Source organism: Watersipora subatra, chromosome 10, assembly GCF_963576615.1.
Source record: "Watersipora subatra chromosome 10, tzWatSuba1.1, whole genome shotgun sequence".
Classification (NCBI taxonomy): Eukaryota; Metazoa; Bryozoa; class Gymnolaemata; order Cheilostomatida; family Watersiporidae; genus Watersipora; species Watersipora subatra.
The window spans coordinates 9727801-9752454 of NC_088717.1; the positions used below are offsets into that span (position 1 = coordinate 9727801).

The 24654-nt window shown below is 37.3% G+C and overlaps 1 protein-coding gene and 1 non-coding gene across 2 annotated transcripts; one reads left to right on the top strand and one right to left on the bottom strand.

Annotated features, from left to right (window-relative positions):
* The first annotated feature begins 480 nt into the window (after positions 1–480).
* On the top strand, positions 481–600 carry LOC137407474 (U5 spliceosomal RNA). The gene has a single exon (XR_010980006.1). It is a non-coding gene; the product is annotated as a U5 spliceosomal RNA (small nuclear RNA).
* Positions 601–1450: 850 nt separating this feature from the next.
* On the bottom strand, positions 1451–24103 carry LOC137407413 (DNA replication licensing factor mcm7-like). Its single transcript, XM_068094064.1, has 17 exons — positions 23970–24103; positions 22296–22378; positions 21987–22151; positions 18284–18417; positions 18004–18184; positions 17674–17811; positions 13765–13947; positions 12316–12397; positions 11782–11997; positions 11489–11634; positions 10538–10667; positions 5933–6134; positions 5605–5773; positions 5355–5461; positions 4701–4815; positions 2516–2623; positions 1451–1647 (listed from the first exon to the last, which is right to left on the bottom strand). Exons 1-16 carry the CDS (start codon positions 23998–24000, stop codon positions 2525–2527), a joined length of 2181 nt encoding a protein of 726 aa, XP_067950165.1. The 5' UTR covers positions 24001–24103; the 3' UTR covers positions 1451–1647; positions 2516–2524.
* Between the last annotated feature and the right edge of the window lie 551 nt (positions 24104–24654).

Here is a 24654-nt window from a genome sequence, read left to right on the forward strand (position 1 = left end):
AACTCAATGTCGTACCAATGACATAACTCCCTGTGGCGGTGTTTATAAGTATCATTGGTCGTACTTATTGTCCACTTTTTTCTTACAACGTTGTAGATTTCATTGTGCATTAAAATTAAAAAGTCATATTCCAAGTATAAATCAAGCTTACGCTTCGATCAAAGAAACTTGTCAACAGTCATAGATTGGAAAAATCCGCCTCATGTTCTACAAATCGATAGGCTTACATGCATTTGACTAAAATTCGGCTTTGTCTCCCCTGCATATCAAGAATTTTAATTGGCCCAAAATATGAAAAATATTACATATAAATCATTTTCTATTTAGTACCATAATTTGAACAGCGTTAAAGTAATAAAATGTTTTACAAATAGTAAACTAAGTTATAAGTATATTTTCAATGTAAAATTAATCTTGTTTGACACTCGACTTATAAGAGACTATGTTTCATCAGGTCAGCAATTAACTAATTGTGGAGGGTAACTCTGGTTTCTCTTCATATCCACGCATAAATCTTTCGCCTTTTACTAAAGATTTCCGTGGAGAGGAACATTACAATGAGTCTGTAGACTTATTTTTGACACCCTCTCTCTAGAGGGTAAATTAATCAAACAACAGTAGTAGGCGCTCATCGGCAGGTATGCTTTACATCATGCTGGTTGTGTGGACTTGCTTGTTGTACGTACCGGCTATGGCAGAGTACACTACTTGAAAAGTTACAAACGGGCATAGCTAGCAAATTTATTTAACTTGGGTCACCATCCACTTCTGACGTTTAACAATCCAACTCTAGTCTGTATCATACAAGTGGGTTTAACTGGTACTTTAATAAGTACACAGTTTCCAGCACTTTGGAAGTAAACTATGTACTGCTTACATAACAGTAAGAACTGTATTTTTGAAGAACAAAAAGACTTTCTCTCTTGTCTAATGAGACGCCTTACTTGTTAGAATGCACAGCGAATACGAAATAGTCTAGGTCTTAACTTTTGGTCAATGCCCTCAAGGTTGTCTGATGAATATAAAAGCTTTATTAGAAGGAGACTATTGTATAGGAGTAGACTTGTATTAATAGAAGTTTATCTGCTACAATTCTTGGTGGCTACACTGGTCTAGATTAATCACAAAATATGAGGCACGTGCTATAATCATTCAACAATAACTTTACATTCAATAACTTAATAGGATGTTTTGATGGAACCACAGCCTTGCATCAAATAGATTAGAGTTTAGTGATTGGCGAACAGTAAAATAGAGCTGTTGAACTATAGGTTCTTCCCTTTATCATGGCACAAAAGTTTTTTCAAGAACTTGCAGGCTCACCAACAAGACAAATTGGTAAAATGCCCATCCAAGTGGGTTATGCCATATGAAACGCACTCGAAACTATAGGTCACATAAAGCAAACTAATCAATATGGGTTATTTACTTGAGTGAAACGCACTTGATATCATTTGTGGCAGTGATTTATAAAGTATCTATATATTACAAATTTACATAAAGGTACCAGTCGATATAAAATGATATAAAAACATGAAAAATGGGACAATAGTACAGAACGATTACTATATATGTACAAGAAGAACACATCTCGGAGGCGAGTGGGAATGATAATGCTCCAGGGTAAGGGAAGGTACTTCTCAAAATCTGTAACAAATGAATTGCCAAATGAAATGACAGTGAAAGATATCATGTGATTCGACATGAGCTGATAACTTCCATCAGCATCAAATACATCATAATCATTGACAACTCAACTAGTAACTTGCACAGACTTCTGAGCACATCTGGTTTCGGTGCAAACTAGTTTGTTCTGAATAGGGCCAGGGCAGGGGACAATTCAGAACTGTTGGTGTTTGGATTAGGTGGGTCAAGGACTTCTCAGGGCAAATAGGACTAATGCTGATATATCGCAGCAACCATGTCCCATATGCCCTTTAACAAGAAGGGTTAGCAATGAAGGAGAGGCCCGCCTCCCCACTACCAACCAGAAATCATGAAGGTGCACACCCTCCTCTCAGGCCCTACATTTGTCTGTCTACAGACAAACCCAACTTCTTCAGCACATCACAGGCTGCTTCACCGGCCATCTCTGTCATATCACCGACCTCTTCGGCCCCATCAACTAACATCATTGCCATACAACAGGCAACAACTGACCATTGACCACGTCTGTCATCACAGACAGAACCTTGCCCATATCCGCTGGCCACCTTGACCAGACACCTTACGCATATCATGCGTCCATCTCAGCTATTCTACATGCACCTGCTGGCCCTGCCTGTCAGTGGAACTGGGGAGACAAGGCGGGCCCTCCTGACTAACGTCAGTATAATGCATGGGGAAAAGAATGACAGTACAAATGGATATATCCACGGGGCCCCTACGCCAGATGTTTCAGTTGACCAACACAAGCCACAGGAATCGTCTAAGATGCACTTCTATCTCATCCGTTGGTAGTGTGTCCTAAGATGCCCTACGTGTCTCGCACAAGACTCGCTCATTCAATACTTACCATCATCGCCTACACAAATGTTAGTTTACTTCGTGCTGTATTCAACTGCCAGACATTTAACTTCTCATACGTCTCAATACACTCATGAACTTGCTGCGGTCGCAGACCCTGCAAACAGCATTCCATTCTAGCGCTATAAACAAAGCATGCCATAACAAGTAGAAACTGTGAACAAACTGTATTGATTTGTAGCAACCTTGACAAACTGAAACTGGTAGAAAACTAAAGGAAAAAATTGCTAAACAAGTATATATATACATATAAACACATCTATATATATGTAAATAACAATGTTTGTTTTCTGTCATCACTCTCCAGCTATAGCGATGAAAATCTTGCAATAAAAAATCCCCACCATTTGGGATTTAAACTCGCGACGACTGCAATTGCAAATACGCAAACACACATGCCTAACCCCAAGGCTCAGTCGCTATTCTCTGATTTAGCTCACCTACGGTATTCTTATTGCGATTACAGCTAAATATGTACATTTTATTATGAATGAATATTACCTTTCAAGTTTGCTTTTTTTTAATGTTTTCAAAAGCCATTTCAAAATCCATTACTCATTTTTTTGTAATTTTTCACTTGTGCCGTTTCAACTTCAAATGTTCCGTCACGGGGCAACTGTAACAGCCCAATTTCAGTCTTCATTTTCGGTTATTGCAAAGGGCAATCGCAAGATTAACACGCTCCCAACCTAGTGCTGGGACGATATTACGATATTTCGGTATATCGTCGATATCACTTTCTGATATCGACCGTACCGAGTGCTTTCTGCCCATATCGAAATATCGGATATCGTCGATATTAGACGATATCGACGATAATACAGATCCGATTGGTTTTTTGACGTCATCGCCTTGTTTGCAAACGCGCTTGTCCACGAAAAAGCCACCGTTTATGTAGAAAACTATCGTCATTCTCTTGATTAATAGTATGTTAGTTAGTAATATTTGATTTTGCTGATAACAAAATAACAAAAAGCCTCTATTTTCAGGCATATTATCAAATAAAATGGAACCTGTGAAAGTATACTGAATGCAAGATAGTAGTGAACAATTCATGTTTAGTTTGAGATTATTGGTGTAAAAATTAAAAGAAAATTTACATGAGATGATGACTTCAAATAAATAATGCAGGATAACTTTTACAAAAATAAATTGGTTGATACTATATAAAAGAGTTCAGGTTTGAAGGATAGGTCTTCTATGAGTATTGATTGTGGCAGGATTAATTGTTATTAATAATTTGATGACTATAATATGGTCTGTACCATCTGACTGTGTAAGTATCGTTGATGTTTACATGATTAATAGTATTTTATGATGTTGTTTTGATACTACAATAAAAATTTGCAAACAAAAGCATTGCTTGCAATGATTAATTGCAGAAGCTTCGTGTTTTTAATGATAGAAGTTCTCCATAAAGATGGCGGACAACGATAGAATGACATCACGAAAAACGAAGGATATTCTCCTCTATTTGATACCCGATTCTTCAGAGAATTATACCGGTACATAGATTAATTAGGGAGTTGTTTTTCCATGGCAGCATTCTCTGACAGGTAAGACAACTCCGAATAACATAACCGATATATCGGTTGACTACGCCATCATATCGTACCGAAACGAATTTTTGATATCGTACCAGCACTATCCCAATCACTTGTCTTTCACTCGTGCGTCACAAATTCATCTCGACTTGGAGCAATAAATTCTTCTTTCGTCTAAAGTATTCCATAAACATGACCTTGAGAAAAAACGAGTAGGTTGTCCAAACCCCTGTACATAAAAGTGTATCATGAAGGTGATTCTATGGTTATAGCGCGGGAGCTGAGCAGTGACCGCATTTATCGAGAAGCCGCCCTGAGTCCCGCGTGAGTTTTAAAAGAATGGCCTTTAGCCACGGTCTATGACATTGAACCAGAAGCCGCGCCCAACGACAAGCCATTTGGCTTGAGCATGAGGACTTACGGCATTCGTGATTTTATTTTGTTTCAGTTTGTTTATTTGTATCAGTATCAATTTAGGTAATCTATTTGAGATTCTATGGTATTTGTTGATGGATCTAAATGTTGTTCCAACTTGCTTCCATTCCACATGGTATTTCCCTACAGATTTCCGTTTGTCGAATGGTGGGTGATCTTATCCACAGTACGACACAGGTCAGAGCTACAACAAACCTTCGAAGCAGCCAGTTCCTCGATGTCTGCCATCTTAACTGTCTTCATCTCCTTGGCTCCGGTAGGAAGAAGAGACCGTATAACGGAATATACCTGATCAGTTGTGCTGCGAGGTCTGTAAAAAGGCAACCTTACATATTATTGGACCATTTGCTATAGCAATTCTAGCACTCATCTAGTTCTTTATTGGCTTGTAGAGGGTCTGGGAAAGAAGACGATTCCATATCATCACTTAATTTTTAGTAACAAAGCTGGTAACTTCTGTAGAGTAGTTGATTATACAAACCACCAGGTCTGATTTAGCAAGTATTACCAGATTTTAATTATCTTGTTTGCTAAGCATAATTTAAAGGTTGCAGCCACAGTTAATCAAGCCACGAATGGCTAAAACATCAATTTGTTAAAGCAAATAGCCAATGATACAGCAGTAAGCTAGTCACCATGTCATGATAAAAAGATTTAAAAGAGCGCATAGCCATTCAGCTATGCCATCAGTCGTGGTCGCACAATCAAGTGTTTCCAGGCTGTGCACAATCGATGACATGCTAAACTATGCTCATAATTATTCTAATAACCCTATCTCTATAACACACGGATTTACAATCAATGGTTAACAACAAACAAACGGAAGCTAAAAGCATACTCATTACCAACCTCTGTTGTCTTTCTTCAGCATTGAGCGAATCTTTTGACATTTCCATCAATCTCATTGCTTCATTTATGTCATCCTTGTCAACCACATCTGACATACGTAGCCTAGCCTGAATTTATAGAGCTCGAATGTAAGCAGCAGATGACGACAACAATATTGCAGCTAGTTTTTGCACAAACGACTATAAATTTTAATAAATGCTTCGCGGTGTAACTCAAATACAGAGTAAACCATGGCCAAGGTGCGGCTTACTAGTGCAGTGGCTAGACGCAGGATGCCTAGCAATGTTCGAGTAGATGTAAAGAGCATTTCTTTGTTATTGCGGGCCTCCTTCCTCATTTCCACATACACCCCACTTATGTAGTCATTCAGCTCTTCTGGAATTACCGGCTGTTTGGTCTTACAGGCAGCTATGTACCTTCTACAACCAAATGAGACAAACACCAGTAGCCAAACTTTTTTGACATACATTAGCGACCATACCTAATGAAAACCTGTCAAGTTGTGTAAAGTAATTTCACTGCAACAGAAATGACCAATGAAAAGGTAAGTTACAAGGAGAGTTAGAGAATAAGATCACCTCATCAGCTTCATATCGAGTGGTTCAAACTGACGAGGAGGATGGTTGCTGTGCTGGTGCACATAGGTTATGTGTTGGGCAAGTCGGAGGTCGTGAACTCTGTCAGGCATGTCACGCAGCAGCCAGAGCAGGTCAAATCTGGAGAGGAGGGCAGCTGGCAGTTGAATATTCTGCTCTATCGTCTTCTTCACATTATACCTTCCTACAGAGAGTCAGAATATGAAGTATATTATACCTTCCTACAGAGAGTCATAATATGAAGTATATGATACCTTCCTACAGAGAGTAAGAGTATGAAGTATATTATACCTTCCTACAGAGAGTAAGAGTATGAAGTATATGATACCTTCCTACAGAGTCAGAATATGAAGTATATTATACCTTCCTACAGAGAGTCAGAATATGAAGTATATTATACCTTCCTACAGAGAGTAAGAATATGAAGTATATTATACCTTCCTACAGAGAGTAAGAGTATGAAGTATATTATACCTTCCTACAGAGAGTAAGAGTATGAAGTATATTATACCTTCCTACAGAGAGTAAGAGTATGAAGTATATGATACCTTCCTACAGAGAGTCAGAATATGAAGTATATTACACCTTCCTACAGAGAGTAAGAGTATGAAGTATATGATACCTTCCTACAGAGTCAGAATATGAAGTATATTATACCTTCCTACAGAGAGTCAGAATATGAAGTATATTATACCTTCCTACAGAGAGTAAGAGTATGAAGTATATTATACCTTCCTACAGAGTCAGAATATGAAGTATATTATATCTTCCTACAGAGAGTCAGAATATGAAGTATATTATACCTTCCTACAGAGTCAGAATATGAAGTATATTATACCTTCCTACAGAGAGTCAGAATATGAAGTATATTATACCTTCCTACAGAGAGTCAGAATATGAAGTATATTATACCTTCCTACAGAGAGTAAGAGTATGAAGTATATTATACCTTCCTACAGAGAGTAAGAGTATGAAGTATATGATACCTTCCTACAGAGAGTAAGAGTATGAAGTATATTATACCTTCCTACAGAGAGTAAGAGTATGAAGTATATGATACCTTCCTACAGAGAGTAAGAGTATGAAGTATATTATACCTTCCTACAGAGAGTAAGAGTATGAAGTATATGATACCTTCCTACAGAGTCAGAATATGAAGTATATTATACCTTCCTACAGAGAGTCAGAATATGAAGTATATTATACCTTCCTACAGAGAGTCAGAATATGAAGTATATTATACCTTCCTACAGAGAGTAAGAGTATGAAGTATATGATACCTTCCTACAGAGAGTCAGAATATGAAGTATATTACACCTTCCTACAGAGAGTAAGAGTATGAAGTATATTATACCTTCCTACAGAGAGTAAGAGTATGAAGTATATGATACCTTCCTACAGAGAGTCAGAATATGAAGTATATTATACCTTCCTACAGAGAGTCAGAATATGAAGCATATTATACCTTCCTACAGAGAGTCAGAATATGAAGTATATTATACCTTCCTACAGAGAGTAAGAGTATGAAGTATATTATACCTTCCTACAGAGAGTAAGAGTATGAAGTATATGATACCTTCCTACAGAGTCAGAATATGAAGTATATTATACCTTCCTACAGAGAGTCAGAATATGAAGTATACTATACCTTCCTACAGAGAGTCAGAATATGAAGTATATTATACCTTCCTACAGAGAGTAAGAGTATGAAGTATATTATACCTTCCTACAGAGAGTAAGAGTATGAAGTATATTATACCTTCCTACAGAGAGTAAGAGTATGAAGTATATGATACCTTCCTACAGAGAGTAAGAGTATGAAGTATATGATACCTTCCTACAGAGAGTCAGAATATGAAGTATATTATACCTTCCTACAGAGAGTCAGAATATGAAGTATATGATACCTTCCTACAGAGAGTCAGAATATGAAGTATATTATACCTTCCTACAGAGAGTCAGAATATGAAGTATATTATACCTTCCTACAGAGTCAGAATATGAAGTATATACCTTCCTACAGAGAGTCAGAATATGAAGTATATTATACCTTCCTACAGAGTCAGAATATGAAGTATATTATACCTTCCTACAGAGAGTAAGAGTATGAAGTATATGATACCTTTCTACAGAGAGTAAGAGTATGAAGTATATTATACCTTCCTACAGAGAGTAAGAGTATGAAGTATATTATACCTTCCTACAGAGAGTAAGAGTATGAAGTATATGACACCTTCCTACAGAGAGTAAGAGTATGAAGTATATTATACCTTCCTACAGAGAGTAAGAGTATGAAGTATATGATACCTTCCTACAGAGAGTAAGAATATGAAGTATATTATACCTTCCTACAGAGAGTCAGAATATGAAGTATATTATACCTTCCTACAGAGAGTCAGAATATGAAGTATATTACACCTTCCTACAGAGAGTAAGAGTATGAAGTATATTATACCTTCCTACAGAGAGTAAGAGTATGAAGTATATGATACCTTCCTACAGAGAGTCAGAATATGAAGTATATTATACCTTCCTACAGAGAGTCAGAATATGAAGTATACTATACCTTCCTACAGAGAGTCAGAATATGAAGCATATTAAACCTTCCTACAGAGAGTAAGAGTATGAAGTATATTATACTTCCTACAGAGAGTCAGAGTATGAAGTATATTATACCTTCCTACAGAGTCAGAATATGAAGTATATTATACGTTCCTACAGAGAGTCAGAATATGAAGTATACTATACCTTCCTACAGAGTCAGAATATGAAGTATATTATACCTTCCTACAGAGAGTAAGAGTATGAAGTATATTATACCTTCCTACAGAGTCAGAATATGAAGTATATTATACCTTCTTACAGAGAGTCAGAATATGAAGCATATTAACCCTTTGACAGGGGAAACGACCAGAATGTCGTTTACCGGTTGGGTGGGGAAACGACATTCATGTCTATTTCGGTAGACGTTTATAAAGCTGTCGTCTAGTAACGTTAAACAAAGGATATGAACACTAGTAAGTTTTAAATATCATCAACAAGATATCAGTCGATGATTTACAATATGAAACGATTATCTGAGAGGCGTTGCTTTGTGCTAAAAGCTAAACAAATCGCGATCCCTTGGAAAAGATTAAAAGTTGGAAAAACCAGTCAACATCGGCTCGACTTTCAAAACGGTAAAATAAAAGATTATTTTATCCTGCGATCGTTAGTGATTTTTTGTCTGATCAGAATAAAATTAATTCAAATGATAGAAGTGATGTAAACTTTTTTGGACTTTTAATATACTTAGAATATTCAGAGAAAACGATCGTTATGGTGGCTCGCACGGCTACGTTATAGCGTTTGACTCTACCGAAAAAGATGCTTCCAAGCATTTCATACAGGGACAATTGCACATGGTTGTAATTTTTTTTGAGTAGTAGATATGTGAATGAATGTATATGTACAAAAAATTTTGTTCATTGAACTAAATTTAAGATTTGAGCTATGCATGTTCATAAAATATCGATTTTTTTGAATTTTCGAAAATAAATTACACGAGTCTCGGTTGTTTTTGGGGGGGCTTATACCCGGTCAAAGGGTTAAACCTTCCTACAGAGAGTAAGAGTATGAAGTATATTATACCTTCCTACAGAGAGTCAGAATATGAAGTATATTATACCTTCCTACAGAGAGTCAGAATATGAAGTATATTATACCTTCCTACAGAGAGTCAGAATATGAAGTATACTATACCTTCCTACAGAGAGTCAGAATATGAAGTATATTATACCTTCCTACAGAGAGTCAGAATATGAAGTATATTATACCTTCCTACAGAGAGTCAGAATATGAAGTATATTATACCTTCCTACAGAGAGTAAGAGTATGAAGTATATTATACCTTCCTACAGAGAGTCAGAATATGAAGTATATTATACCTTCCTACAGAGAGTCAGAATATGAAGTATATTATACCTTCCTACAGAGAGTCAGAATATGAAGTATATTATACCTTCCTACAGAGAGTCAGAATATGAAGTATAGTAAATATGATTCCATTTTGAGCGCTATCACTAAAATAAAAGATGAAAATCTAAAGAAAATACAGAATCCAAATCTAAAGGGACCAAATTATGAACAAAATCTAAAGAGATTTGGTTCATATGTGCTAACTTATTATTGAATACTGGCCTCATGGTTATTATTAAGTTTGCATCAACATTTGTAGATAATTTTTTGAGATTTGGTGCGTATGTGCTACTTGTCGTTGTACACTGACTTAATGGCTATTGTGAGTTTTCATCAACATGCAAATAAAAGGCATAATGCAAATCAATCAGCAGAAATGGCAATGCGTTACCATGTACATAAAATAATGCATTTTTCACAATTTTTCAAAAGTCGACCTAATAAAGGTGAAGGATTCAAAAATTTATATCATGCAAACATGTACTACTCAGTACTAATATGAAACCACAATAAATGGCTTCAATTTAACATGCAACTACTCTTGACATACGTGAATCTTAATGATCAGCATAGAAGCGGTCTTGTCAAGCTAAGAGCTACTCAGTTAGGACGTCATCCATACTGACTTACCATAAGCAGGATTGGCGGCAGCGAGAATAGAGACCCTCGCATTGAGAGTCGTCATGATGCCAGCCTTGGCGATGCTGATTGTCTGCTGCTCCATTACCTCGTGGATGGACGTCCTGTCAGAGTCATTCATCTGCTCAAGATAAAAAGCTTTCATTATCTCATCTCATTGGAGAACAAAATACAACACGCAATGGCCTGCAGCTGCGCACACGCAAAACATTACAGAGACTCTCTTTGCTATTGAGCATAAGAGACACATTATAAACAACATGTGTAGTTTTGTATAAGCATCTGAGACTTTGAAACAATTAATCGCCAAGCTGCTCCAATAATGATCAGCATAACAGAAGAATCAAAAATAAAGCAAAGCATACTGAAGGATGACAGGCAATTAAGAAATAGTTACAGATTTAAAATCGATTCACAATGGGTGTATTGTAACATATTACTGGGCAGACCATCCAACTTTAGTCCATCTCCCAAGAATGACAACTCCAAAGAGAAAATCAAAAACTATAGACTCATTTGGTCAACATAAAAAATGCTATTTAGTATTATTAAACACATTTACTCATGTAAATGACAAGTGATCCAACACGCTGCCAAAGCATGACAAGTGGTCTAACTGCTGCCAAAGCATGACAAGTGGTTTAACACGCTGCCAAAACATGACAAGTGGTTTAACACGCTGCCAGAGCATGACAAGTGGTTTAACACGCTGCCAAAGCAGCTAAGAGCCAGGTGCCTTCACTTATATATTCATGCCTGCACCTTTATGCCGAGCCTATCGGTCTCGTTTATTAAAAACAGCAAAAATGAAACCATTGAATAAAATTGCAAGCCTGAGAGACTTTCTTGAAGTAACACGATGCCGCCATCTTGAATACAACTGTATGAACAAGCAAGCCAATTGACACAACGACGAGCGAGCGAGATAGCCGAGTCACATACCTTATCAAACTCATCGATACAGCAGATACCCTCATCGGCGAGAACAAGAGCTCCTCCCTCAAGCACCATCTCCCCTGTGACAGGGTCCTTCATGACAGCCGCTGTCAAACCAACTCCGGAGGAACCTCTGCCGGTTGTGTACTGACCTAAAACGATTGATAAAGACATAACAGACAGCGTAGGTTATTCTCGGCTGCTCAAGCATGTTGCTCTCAAGCATGCCGCTGGCCAATATTCGGATGTTGGGGATTACAACTCCAACTCCGGCCGTTGTCATAACTTGATTTACTTACTTCGGGCTGCGAGTCGGTCTATGTAGCTGAGGAGCTGAGACTTGGCGATGCCAGGATCACCCATCAAACATATGTTAATGTTGCCCCTGATCTTCATACCATTAGGAGATCGATCTACGCCTCCCACTAGCAGCAACAGCAAGGCTTTCTTCACGTCTTCCATGCCAAATATTTCTGGCGCTATAGAAGTGGCAAGCTTCTCATAAAAATCGTCCTCTGTAAACAGATGACAGAAAATCAGCGATAATAGCGAGTCGGCAACAGCAGTCAGCATGACGGCCCAGTTAGATGAAACAAAAAAGGTGGGTAACCATCTGCACTTGTGTCACTTATGTTGTTTGTGCAATAAAGCTATTCCTTCAATTCCCAAAATCACTAAGTTTAAAGAAAATAAAAATTGACAAAATATTCTGTTTGAATTAGATAACTCCTGAATTTAGCAAGACACATCCTATGTATGTGTAGATTTCAGAGAAAAATAAAGCGGTTTTCTTCTCTTGTAGAGAAGATCCAAGTGATGCAGCTGAGACTAACCATTGATCTTGTCCATTTCCTCCGATGTAATGGGTTCCGCGTCATACTCGTCATCCTCTGCTTTATTCATCTTTACAATACGCTGCAAGAAAACCAGAATATTCCATCCATTTCGGCTACAATCTGTGTCATGACTCCAGAGGTTATAGCTACACCGTGTGTCATGACTCCAGAGGTTATATAGCTACACCATGTGTCATGACTCCAGAGGTTATATAGCTACAATCTGTGCCATGACTTCAGAGGTTATACGTGTATAACTACATCGTGTGTCATGACTCCAGAGGTTATATAGTTACATTGTGTGTCATGACCTCAGAGGTTATATAGCTACATCGTGTGTCATGACTCCAGAGGTTATATAGCTACGCCGTGTGTCCTGACTCCAGAGGTTATATAGCTACATTGTGTGTCATGGCTCTAGAGGTTATATAGCTACATTGTGTGTCATGGCTCCAGAGGTTATATAGCTACATTGTGTGTCATGGCTCCAGAGGTTGTATAGCTACATTGTGTGTCATGACTCCAGAGGTTATATAGTTACATTGTGTGTCATGACCTCAGAGGTTATATAGCTACACCGTGTGTCATGACTCCAGAGGTTATATAGCTACACCGTGTGTCATGACTCCAGAGGTTATATAGCTACATCGTGTGTCATGACTCCAGAGGTTATATAGCTACGCCGTGTGTCCTGACTCCAGAGGTTATATAGCTACATTGTGTGTCATGGCTCTAGAGGATATATAGCTACATTGTGTGTCATGGCTCCAGAGGTTATATAGCTACATTGTGTGTCATGGCTCCAGAGGTTATATAGTTATATTGTGTGTCATGACTCCAGAGGTTATATAGCTACACCATGTGTCATGACTCTAGAGGTTATATAGCTACATCGTGTGTCATGACTCCAGAGGTTATATAACTACACTGTGTGTCATGACTCAAGAGTTTATATAGCTACACTGTTTGTCAGGACTCCAGAGGTTATATAGCTACATTGTGTGTCATGACTCCAGAGGTTATATAGCTACATTGTGTGTCATGACTCCAGAGGTTATAGCTACATCGTGTGTCATGACTCCAGAGGTTATATAGCTATATTTTGTGTCATGACTCCAGAGGTTATATAACTACACTGTGTGGCATGACTCCAGAGGTTATAGCTACAATCTGTGTCATGACTCCAGAGGTTGTATAGCTAGTCTGTGTCATGACTCCAGAGGTTATATAGCTAGTCTGTGTCATGACTCCAGAGGTTATACACTACACTTTGTGGCATGACTCCAGATTGTGGCTAGGAGAAACCAATCAATCACAGTCAAATAGTTAAATGATGGAAGCTATCATTCAATTCTTTTTCCAAATCAAATCTGTATGATCAATGACCACAAGCACATAAGACGCTGCTGGCTTTATCGAGAAGTACCAAAGCTGCTGATTACATACATGGCAGTCGAGGTAGGTGTCAGAGAGGAGGCCACTGCTCATGGCGGAGAAGCCCTGTTTGGGCATGGGAAGAAACACTCCCGTGACAGAGACATGGTCACCAGGCTGACATAGGCGAGTGTTCTCTCCTCGGCAAAGCACAGTTATGGACCTGGGAATATTTCCTACGGGCACCTGGTCACTCTACAATACGGATGAACATGGATAAGCATTGATATGTCATGTATCTCATTGTATACAAGCCATACTAATATTCATGTGTTATTACATTGTTAAACAGATGTAGCTAAGATTACAATTGTTAATCTGTAGAACTGTTTCTGAAAAGAAGCATAATTTTGAAAGTGATGACAACATTCTGGCTGGTATTCAACAGATGTTAAACAAGTAGCAAAAGGTCGTAGGGAATTTCAGTTGTTAATAGGATTGTTAATCCATCTGGGCACTCTAGTTATGGTCGCCAAGACTTCAGGATGCAACTACAGCGGAGTACTTCTGCGAAGAACTTTTTAGTACAAATATTAGAGATGTTCATAAGACTTTGAAAAACGACTCGATTCGTGTCAATTCTCGTCAAAAAATTAACAATTCAGTTTCCAAGTCTTTTGCATCATATGTCATGTAAGAATCGATTCAATGCATAATTAATTGCAAAAACATCACAATTCAATTCTCAATTCTTTAGCTATCCTATCTGCAATGACACGATTCTATTCTCCCAAAAAACAAAATCGACTATCAATTCTTACAAAAATTGGCCTAGGACAATATATAAAAATAACCCACAATCGCTAATTTAGCTATATTCATTAGCTCAGACTAGTGGCTGTCTGTATAGCGAATATCAACCATTTTGCTAGAGGTTTCATTGCTTATTCATGCGCTTATTATTATTGCTTATTACTATTTAAGTCTTGCCCACCAATTCTGCTAGCATATACTTGGTATTTTTGCTGTCGAAGCAGAGTTTCTGTCATATAACTTCAATTTAAAGGTTTTAGAACAAGAAATTCTGCATAAAAATAAATGCAATTGAAAAACAAAAGGAATGTTTAATATTTTTGTAGTTTAGTAAAATCGGCTGCAAAAGAAAAAGCTGTCGTTTTTGCAGTGTGACCACAACGCAGATACGCATGTTCTGATATAAAAACGTAGTAGCCAAAGGTATCACAACACTGCACCCAATATATTGGGTCCAGTGTTGAAGGATTTCATTAGCAAAAACATGTTTAGGGCGCCGTTTACAATATTTTTTTTTCATCCTAAACCAATAATTAACAATTGTAACCATGATTTTATGCTGTGTTTCGTGAGTAAAGGAAAAACTATGCAACTGGTTCGTTTTTGGCACAATAATAACCTAACTTCCTACATTTATTGTGGCAAAGTTTTGGGTGGATCTGATAACGCTGCAATCCGTGATTGTTGTTTTTGTATAGATACAAAGGCCAGTCGCTATAAAGGCTTTTCGGTAGAATGAATGATATTCGTGAGCAGCTAATAAGCTTATCGTCAGTACTCAGGCAAATATATTGACCAATAAAATATAACACAGTGATATCGAAATCTTTCAGAAACTTGCGCAGCTGACATGGGATTGCACTGACGTCTTCACTTTGGCGCACATCAAGTAACAAATTGGGTTATTAGGACATCACTGTTCGTCAAGGAGTTTTTGCCAACGCAGTAGTAATGAAGGAAAGGATTTTTGCATTTTGACTAAAGTCGCTTTGCTTATTGAAAATAGAGAATCAAGTCAATTCCTCCATAATGACGGTAAAGACTCGATTTAGTTCAATTCTTACCGGTAGGATGCTCCGAGTCAATACATTTCTACAGTAAGTAAATGATACCAGAGAATCTATTCTTATCAACTCATTTGTGAGGTGAGCTTCAAGGCTTGCTCGAGCAAGTTAACTCGAGCGCCAATCTCTGATGTGTAGCAGTTCAATTAAACGAATAAAAATATGTTGCTAAACATTGAAAATAATGCTGTAAAATCCCAAAAAGGTTTATAAATAGTAAAACCAATCGAACTCACTTTTAAATAATAAATATTCTTTGAAAAGTATAACCAACATTGTATTATTTTTTCCAAAGATAGCAATGTGAAAATGTCATATCCCAATAAACAAGACATCAAAAAGTTAGAAACCATTCCTTATAAACGAGTAAAAAATAGCTTGGACACATTTAAGTCACAGGAGGTACTTTGCCACAGCAGAACTTTATACATATTCATGTTGGGAGTACATTGCATACAAGGCAACAGATCCTGCTAAGGAAGCCCACAAGCGAACTAAAGGAAATTCCCTGGGAATAGCTACACAACTGTGTTATATCTATGAAAATAAATTCGAGTGCTAAAGATTTATAAAAAGCCTAATTGCTAGCCAAAGTTTCTATGTTTAATAAAAGTTGTAGACATTCACATTGACTGTAACAATTTGCTCAAGCAATTTGAACACGAACTCTCTCGAGATAAATCAGAACAGGCTGTTACAAAAATATCCACACACTTGTTAACCAAATCCTACTGAAATGGTGCTTGAAATACACTAGATAGTAGCCGATAAGACGATAAGTTGCGCTGTCCACCTATTGACATGATTGTGATGATATAGCTCGAAAGCATTTCACTGTGACTAGAACCCTTCCCGACATCAACACAAAAAAGGTTCCAGATTATTCTCTTCGACTCCATATTTTACTTCAAGTATGAGAAAGTAATCAGTAGTAACTTTGTTATCTTGTTTTTTATAATTTTATCATTTGATAACTTCTCAAAAGAAATTAAAAACAAAGGTGATTGTGATAGCTCAAGTAATTTATTCAGGGAGTCATCCTCTCATAGTGAGAGCAAACAACTTCTTAACATGATGCAATTTGAGTAAATTCTAAACTTTGTTAGCAATCTTATATCCATCCAACATCTGTAACTCTACATAATAGACGCTCCTCTAACGTAAATAATCCATTCCAGGAACGTTTATGTTAGAGGGAATTTACATTATAAGAACTGTAAAATAAGTGTAAATTGCCTAATCCGTTCCAAGATCTGTCCGAACTCTCCCCTTTGGCCATGTAAAAAAGAGAAACTTTACATTACTCTTTTAATTTGTGAGCTGTGATTTGACTGCAGAATTATTGGTTTGCATCAACAACTTTTCTCCTTTTTATGATCAATCTCACTGGTTTTATAGACCATGATTGCGGCAAATTTACAACAAGTTAATAGGGACTGCGTATTTTCGACGTTAATTTACGATTTGCTTATTTTTCTAAACAGCAAAGTCTAATCTATTCTGCAAAGCTAATAACAAATATTTTGTATGCCTACAATAAGGCAAAACAGCACAATATTTTTTACTACAAAGAGCAGTTCTACCTGTTCGTCATCTATCACTATCCAGGGGTCAAGGTTAGGATTAAAATAATGTTCGACGATACTCCAACTCGTGACATTAAGATTGGTAGACTGACGCTGTAACACCTGCACCAATCGATCGCTTTTGTATTTATGAATTGCACAGCAAAATCACCCTATTCGCCTTTTTGTCGACACATTCAATGATATATTACGACAAACTAGAAGGTCACTAAGTTACTAGAAGGTCGCGAAAGTTATATATAATAGATATAACGCTAAATGCACAACGTTTTTCTTCCCCAATTACGGCGAGATAAACTAACATTCAAATCGATTTTGAAGACTCGCCCGACTTGGCACTTTAGTTATATGGAATTTACGTTATAGGAGGTATACGTTATAGTTGCGTTTACTGTACTAACAATCCTACACCTGCCCTATCTTTGCTGTAACTCAATAATAGTAATCCTTCATCTACCCTATCTCTGCTGTAACTCTATAATAGTAATCCTACATCTACCCTGCACTGCGGTACTTACATGCTCCTGGACTTTCAGTTCCTGGAACTTGACAAACTTGGAGCCACGAGTTTGAAGGTAGAGTCGGCCATTAGATTTGTTTCCTACACACTCCTGACTTTCACACATGATGCGAGGCATGAACGATGTGCCCCCAATCTGAAGAACAATGTTCTTAAAATCAAAAACGAATTCCTGTCATTGTGCACCTCTGCGCTATCTGTCTCGCATTATTAGCTAATGACATCCTTAATGGTAGAATCGCTGAAGGTTATAACTTCTAATTGAGAAAAAAATGTAGTTTTTATAAAAATATATACAAATCATTAATAAATTGATAAGTTAACTTACAGGCTGGTATGTCTCCGACCCGCATTGGTCACATGTATAGGTGGCTACAGCCATCATAGGTTTAACCTCTGTAGCCCTTGTCACTATACCCTTCATCTTTGTAAGCTTCCCTATGCATGCAGCCTTCACATCCCTCACAGGTACAAAAGCCTGATCATTGGGTGCCTTGAAGTAGACTTCGCTAAAGAGAGATAATGTGGTCAATTCATTTTCAATAAGCAGGGAAAACTGCTGAAAGATTCAATAAGAACTTCCCATGGAGTTGCAAATACTGACATACAATCTACGCATTAGCTCTGCTGGGTATTTGTTCCTTGTATCTCTAGCGATCTCGGTTTCTCCGTCTGGATGGTTCCGTTGTTCCATAAGTAGCCTGTGTTCTATGTATATATCAAGAGCATCCTTTGGCACCACCTGTTTAATAGAGCTAACACTCAATATTGTCATTCAAAGATTAAGTTTGGGAAAGCTACTTTTGATTGTGTAAAATTAAGGCAAAATTATTTACCTTAAAAGCTGTATTTGAACACCACTTCTATGTAAACACCACTCCTATGTAAACGCCACCTCTATGTAAACGCCACCTCTATGTAAACGCCACCTCTATGTAAACGCCACCTCTATGTAAACGCCACCTCTATGTAAACGCCACCTCTATGTAAACGCCACCTCTATGTAAACGCCACCTCTATGTAAACGCCACTTCTATGCAAACGCCACCTCTATGTAAACGCCACTTCTATGTAAACGCCACCTCTATGTAAACGCCACCTCCATGTAAACGCCACCTCCATGTAAACGCCACCTCCATGTAAACGCCACCTCCATGTAAACTCCACCTCCATGTAAACGCCACCTCTATGTAAACGCCACCTCTATGTAAACGCCACCTCTATGTAAACGCCACCTCTATGTAAACGCCACCTCTATGTAAACGCCACCTCTATGTAAACGCCACTTCTATGTAAACGCCACTTCTATGTAAACGCCACTCCTATGTAAACGCCACCTCTATGTAAACGCCACCTCTATGTAAACGCCACCTCCATGTAAACGCCACCTCCATGTAAACGCCACCTCCATGTAAACGCCACCTCCATGTAAACGCCACCTCCATGTAAACGCCACCTCCATTTAAACGCCACCTCTATTTAAACGCCACCTCTATGTAAACGCCACTTGTATTTGAACGCCACTTGTATTTGAACGCCATTCTATTTGAACGCCGCTTTTATTTGAACGCCGCTTCTATTTGACATTCTTAACCTTTACGAACCAACAATAGCAAATGATCAGTAGAAAAGAGTCCAGAAAACCATACTAATAATGGATCGATTACATTCATAACAATGGGTTCGTTCGTTGTTTTTGTTCATATAGAAGTACATTTTCCAACTCCAAGTCTTTAGGTTTATCCATTAGAAACTTTGATTGCAACACCATAAAAATAATTAATGTCTCAGGCTAATAATAGTTCCTTTTTTAACACGGACTTGATACTTCGAAGTATATGGGAGGTTTTCGGATTTATGATGGAAAATGTGCTAATATTTTGAGGTTAAAATTTTGACGTTATTTTGATTACAAAGTGGTTTCTCGTATTTGCGCTAGAAGTTTCTATTCAGAATGGCATCACATAAATAGTTTCGCACTGCTAAAAAATTGTTGGGATGCTAATATCGACTAGCTCTGTGCAGACGGGTTGAGGTCAGAAGATATTGTGGAAAGTATTATATACGCAGCCATAAGAATTTGAAATGGTTCTAAACAGAAGCAACAATCAGAATGAATCTGGCTAAGCAAACAATGCCAATTTTTAAAGGTAATATTTGTTTTAAAATGTTAATTTTTGTTGCTGCATGTATTATAATTACGGGTTGCTTATGCCACTTGTTCTTGAACATATATTTGTAGCATTTGATAGATAATTATTATAAAACTTACAAATTTGCATATTTATAGCATATATTATTTGATACGATGGATCGACGTTCGTAATTCCTGTTCTATTGCACGTAAAAAGCCAGTTTTAGCTGCAAACTGTAGCAAACATCGATGTGAGTGCAATGAGCTTTTATACAACCTTGTTAAGTATAGTTATAAAATGAAAATATAATTTCAAATGTAAAATAAAATGAAAAACTTCAAAGCTCCAACAAATTGCAACGCAGGCTATAAGATCATTGTTGGTTAATTGCAAGCAATAGATATCAACTGGTAGAGACATGTATCAGCTTCCTCGTACATCTTTATTTAATAATCTGCCAATGGTAACTTAACAAATTTTTGCCTCCAAAGGATTACCGTCGCATCGCCTGAAGTAGAGTACAAAAACATGGACGACATTTAATTCGCCTGTGAAAGGGCGAACTTATCTTCTGGGGGTCCTACCACACAAAGCTGTCGTCAGAATAGTCACTTTTAAAATCACTGTCGTCACTTTTAAAATCACTGTCGTCACTTTTAAAATCACTGTCACCTTTTTCAAATTGGTAACCAAAACAACCTCTTTCTTCACATTCGTTATTTTAATACAAATATCTATACTGGTGGCACTGGGTTGCGTTAAAAATCTGAAACTCGCTCAGTTTGAACTTCTGCTAACCAAAAGCATGGCTCAACCAGCGACCTTCACAAACATATTAGTGATGTTTGGGAGCGTTGCTGATTACTCCGCGAAGAGTGACAGCCGTCTTAGGTTTTTAGAGCTATATTTCTTGTACTGAAAATAGACCGAGATTGCCTTTAATAATCACTGTCAGTCACAGACTTGGAAACTGATTTGCTGTCAATGTCGTGGCATTTCATTGCTTTAATTATTTGGCAGTCTATAAATGCTGGGCCAGATGCTTCAAACCAAAACTAGTGAAGTTTCGGTTGACCGTGGTGATTTATGAACAAATAATAAGTTAGTAACGGTACGGCAACACGTAACAAAATTTCCGTTGGTTCTAACCAAAATCACGAAATGATTGAAACACACAGAATTATTCTGCGCTGCTAGAATCGTGCTAGCGAGCACGATCTCAGCAGCTTTTGCAATTAGTATAGTCCAAGAGACGTATAATGACACACGAAAGTAAAAGTATAAGTGCAAATCAACATAGTACACACGATGCAACTGCTTAGATTGCGTTATTGAATGTATTTATTGTTTAGACGCTATAGCTACAATTTGTTTATTTTTTTAATTATTTTTCCTTTTTAGCAGCAAAAGTTTTGTGGTAGATAATGTCGACATTTCTAGCGCAAACAAGTCAGTTGCATCGTATTTACTATGATAACTTTCTGTAATAATTTTCTTGTGTGTCGCATTATGTTTTCGGACTACATATATCTTAAAATTTGCTAAAGTCGTGTTTGCTAACTAATAATAGCGCGACTTAGACAGTTTTATCGTGTGTTCTATGTTGAAATGCTTCCGTATTTTTATTGTGTGTCACGGTACATGTCTTGGACTATACTAATTGCTAAGGCCGCTAGAATCGTGCTCGCTAATAATTTGTTTAATCTGTTAAAAGCGTTCGTCGACGAACTCGGTGGGCATGCACAGCTCAAATAATTCTGTGAATTTTGACCGATTAATTCTGCGTTTTTCGTGATTTCGGCCAGAACTCCGAACCAACGAAAAATTCGTTACGTGCAGCCGTACCTTTAGTAATCCTATTTACGCAATCCTCGTCACCTACATTGGTAAATGGTCGTCTCGTCTGTCACTTTTTAAATATCCCTGTCGTCGGGTCGTCAGAATCATCACAAAACATGGGAGGACCCCCTCTTCTCACCATTCTGATGAGGTGTTTGAAAAATACAACGCCACCCTTTACAAAAAATGCCACCTCTACTAAAGCACGATTCTCAGGGAGGGGTTGAAAAATAGAGCGCCATGGCGTTCAAATAAAGGTTTTACAGTAAATTTGCAGCTGTTACTAATTTAGCAAAACAATGAAACGCAAACAAATATTTTTAACACATTTTTTCACCTGTTTGTCTCGGTAAACTGGCAGCAGTTCATGTACGACATCAGCGAAGATGGATAAATAGCGTTTAGTGTTTGATAATATGGCAGCTGCAAGATCCTCATCATGAACTGTTACATCATCTAGGTCTACCTGCAAAGTCACTGCTTCCCTGTGCGCTAAACAAACCTACAATTTAAAATGTTGTGCTTACTAACAATGTTATGTAGTTGGCCGCGTGACAAACTCGCACATCTTTAGTTAAAGAAAAGAATCAATGTTGTGACAAGTGAAGAACGTTTAACAGTAATAACCTTTATCAACATCACTCACCAGCTGCTGAGCATATTTAAAAATTTTTCCTTGTCCATCGGGCTTATCAGTATAAAAGTCTTGCAAAAAGCTTTTTACTGCGTCTGAAAGTAGAATGGAGAATATCAATTAAAAATGTTGTGGGATATGGGAATCTACGAAGTTAAAAGATTATGCCCATTTTCCAGAGATGGGCATTCGAGTTAACATGCTTGCTTGGGCAAGCCTCAAGTCTCACCTCACAAATGAATTGAAAGGAATCGATTGTTTGGTATCTTTTATTTACTGTAGAATTGTATTGCGGGGAGCATCCTATCAAAAAGAATTGAATTTAATCAAGTCTTTACTGTCACCATAGAGGAACTGACTCGATTCTCTATTTTTAATGAACAAAACGAAATGCACCAATCATTCCCTTTATAATTACTGCACCGACGGAAAATCCATCACAGATAGTGATGTCCTACGTAACACAATCTGTTTCTTGATGTGCGCCAAAGCGAATATGTTAGTGCAGTCTCACGTTGACAGCCGCACATGTTTTAAAAGACTTCGATATCACTGCATACATTTTAATGGTTAATAGTATGTACTACGCGCTAGACTAATAGTTTACCTGCGCATTGACAATAAGCTCATTGATAAGCTTCATAGCTGTTCACAAATATCATTCATTCTACCAAAAAGCCTCTATAAAAATCGGCCATTGTACCTATACAAAAACAACGATCGCAGATCGCAGTATTATCAGATCCATCCAAAACTTTACCACAATAAGTTTAGGAAGTTAGGTTTCATTTTGCCAAAAACGAACCAATTGCAGTTTTTCCTTTAGTCACACAACAGCATAAAATCATGGTTACAATTTTTTAAATTTCCAATTTAGGATTATTTAAAGAAATATTGTAGACAGCGAACTGAAAATGTTTCTGCTGGTGAAATTTTCTACACTGGTTAATTTTCGGTTACTACACTTTTATATTTGAAAATGTGTCAGCATTTCGGTCAAACTGCAAATATAATAACGTTTTGCTTTTGCAGCTGGTTTCATTAAACTGAAAAAATAGTAAGTATTACTTTTGTTTTTCAAATGCAATCATTCTTGTGCAGAACTTTTTGCTGATTCTACTAAACTTTAAATTGAAGTTATGACAAAAACTCTTTTACAGCAAAAATACCCAGTGTGTGCCAGCAAAAAATGATAGGAATGACTTAATGCCACCCGAAAAGGCAATGAAATCCCTAACGAAATAGTTGATATTTGCTATACAAAGTCAATCAATTGAGCGTGTAGTTAAATTAGCGATTGTGGGTTATTTTTTAGTTTGATATATTGTCACAAGTCAATTTTGTAAGAACTTATTTGTTTTTTGGAGAGAATTGAATTAAATCAAGTCAGTGAAGTTATGATAACTAAAACTTGAGAATTGAATGGTTATGTTTTGCAATTGTGAAGTGAATCATTTCTTCAACGTCATATGATGCAAAAGAACTGGGAATTGAATTGTTAATCCTTTGACGCAAATTCAAATAAATCGAATCATTTTTTTCAAAGCCTTATAAACATTTCTGCAACTTTTATTTAAAAGCGAGCAGAAACCAACCACAACAGAAACTTTGATTCAAAAAGAAAAAAACGCGAAGAACTAGTATCAATGACCCAATAAGAATGTTAATAGAACTCAAGTTTTGTACCTCTGTCTGCAACATAATCTCGTCCTGCCATCACAACGATTAACGTTGTCAAAGAAGGATGTTTGCTGTTTTTACTTCTAAATACGCGAAGTCAATACCCAAACTCGTTAATGTGTTACGAAGTTAAATAGCTTTTCCCGCAATAAGAACAAAACTCATCGGTACTTTATGATTCAAAAATAATTATGCGTAGTATCACAGGCTACACAAGAAACGCAGAACACACATTTGGCGGGAAATGTTTTGCACGTGATTGCTCCCAGCCAATTCGAACTTTCTAAGTTGCAGTTTATTGTTGTAACCCGCTACGGTGCAACGATACGATTGAATCTCGCCAGTAGCACGAACATGAGAAGAAAACTCTTCAGTACATATTTCTTACATCTTATCTTTTCATGTACACGTATGTATGTAAAAGACGCTGCTCGGTCTTTCACGGCACACTAGCTAATTCCCTTATTCAGGACCCATTCCGGCTCAGAAGTAATAACGCATGAGAGTAGAGTTCTTTAGTGTATATTCGCATATAACAGACACAATCGCAGCCAAAGACCACTCTGCCATCTGAGAAAAAGTGCCAGCCTTTTTTATATGGTTGACCTACGGCCACAACAAGTGTTGGAGCATGGTCAAACTCATGATGACAATTAGGCCTACATAATTTGTAGGAAGACATTCTTACACA

What these genes read in the sequence shown, in the direction of transcription:
- LOC137407413 (XM_068094064.1), bottom strand. Translation starts at nt 24,000, where the DNA reads ATGGCAGGACGAGATTATGTTGCAGACAGAG. An exon ending in GTATCGATGAGTTTGATAAG is followed by an intron (nt 10,668 to 11,488) that starts GTATGTGACTCG and finishes TATCTTGAGCAG; the next exon opens with ATGAATGACTCTGACAGGAC. An exon ending in TGCCGCCAATCCTGCTTATG is followed by an intron (nt 6,135 to 10,537) that starts GTAAGTCAGTAT and finishes GACTCTCTGTAG; the next exon opens with GAAGGTATAATGTGAAGAAG.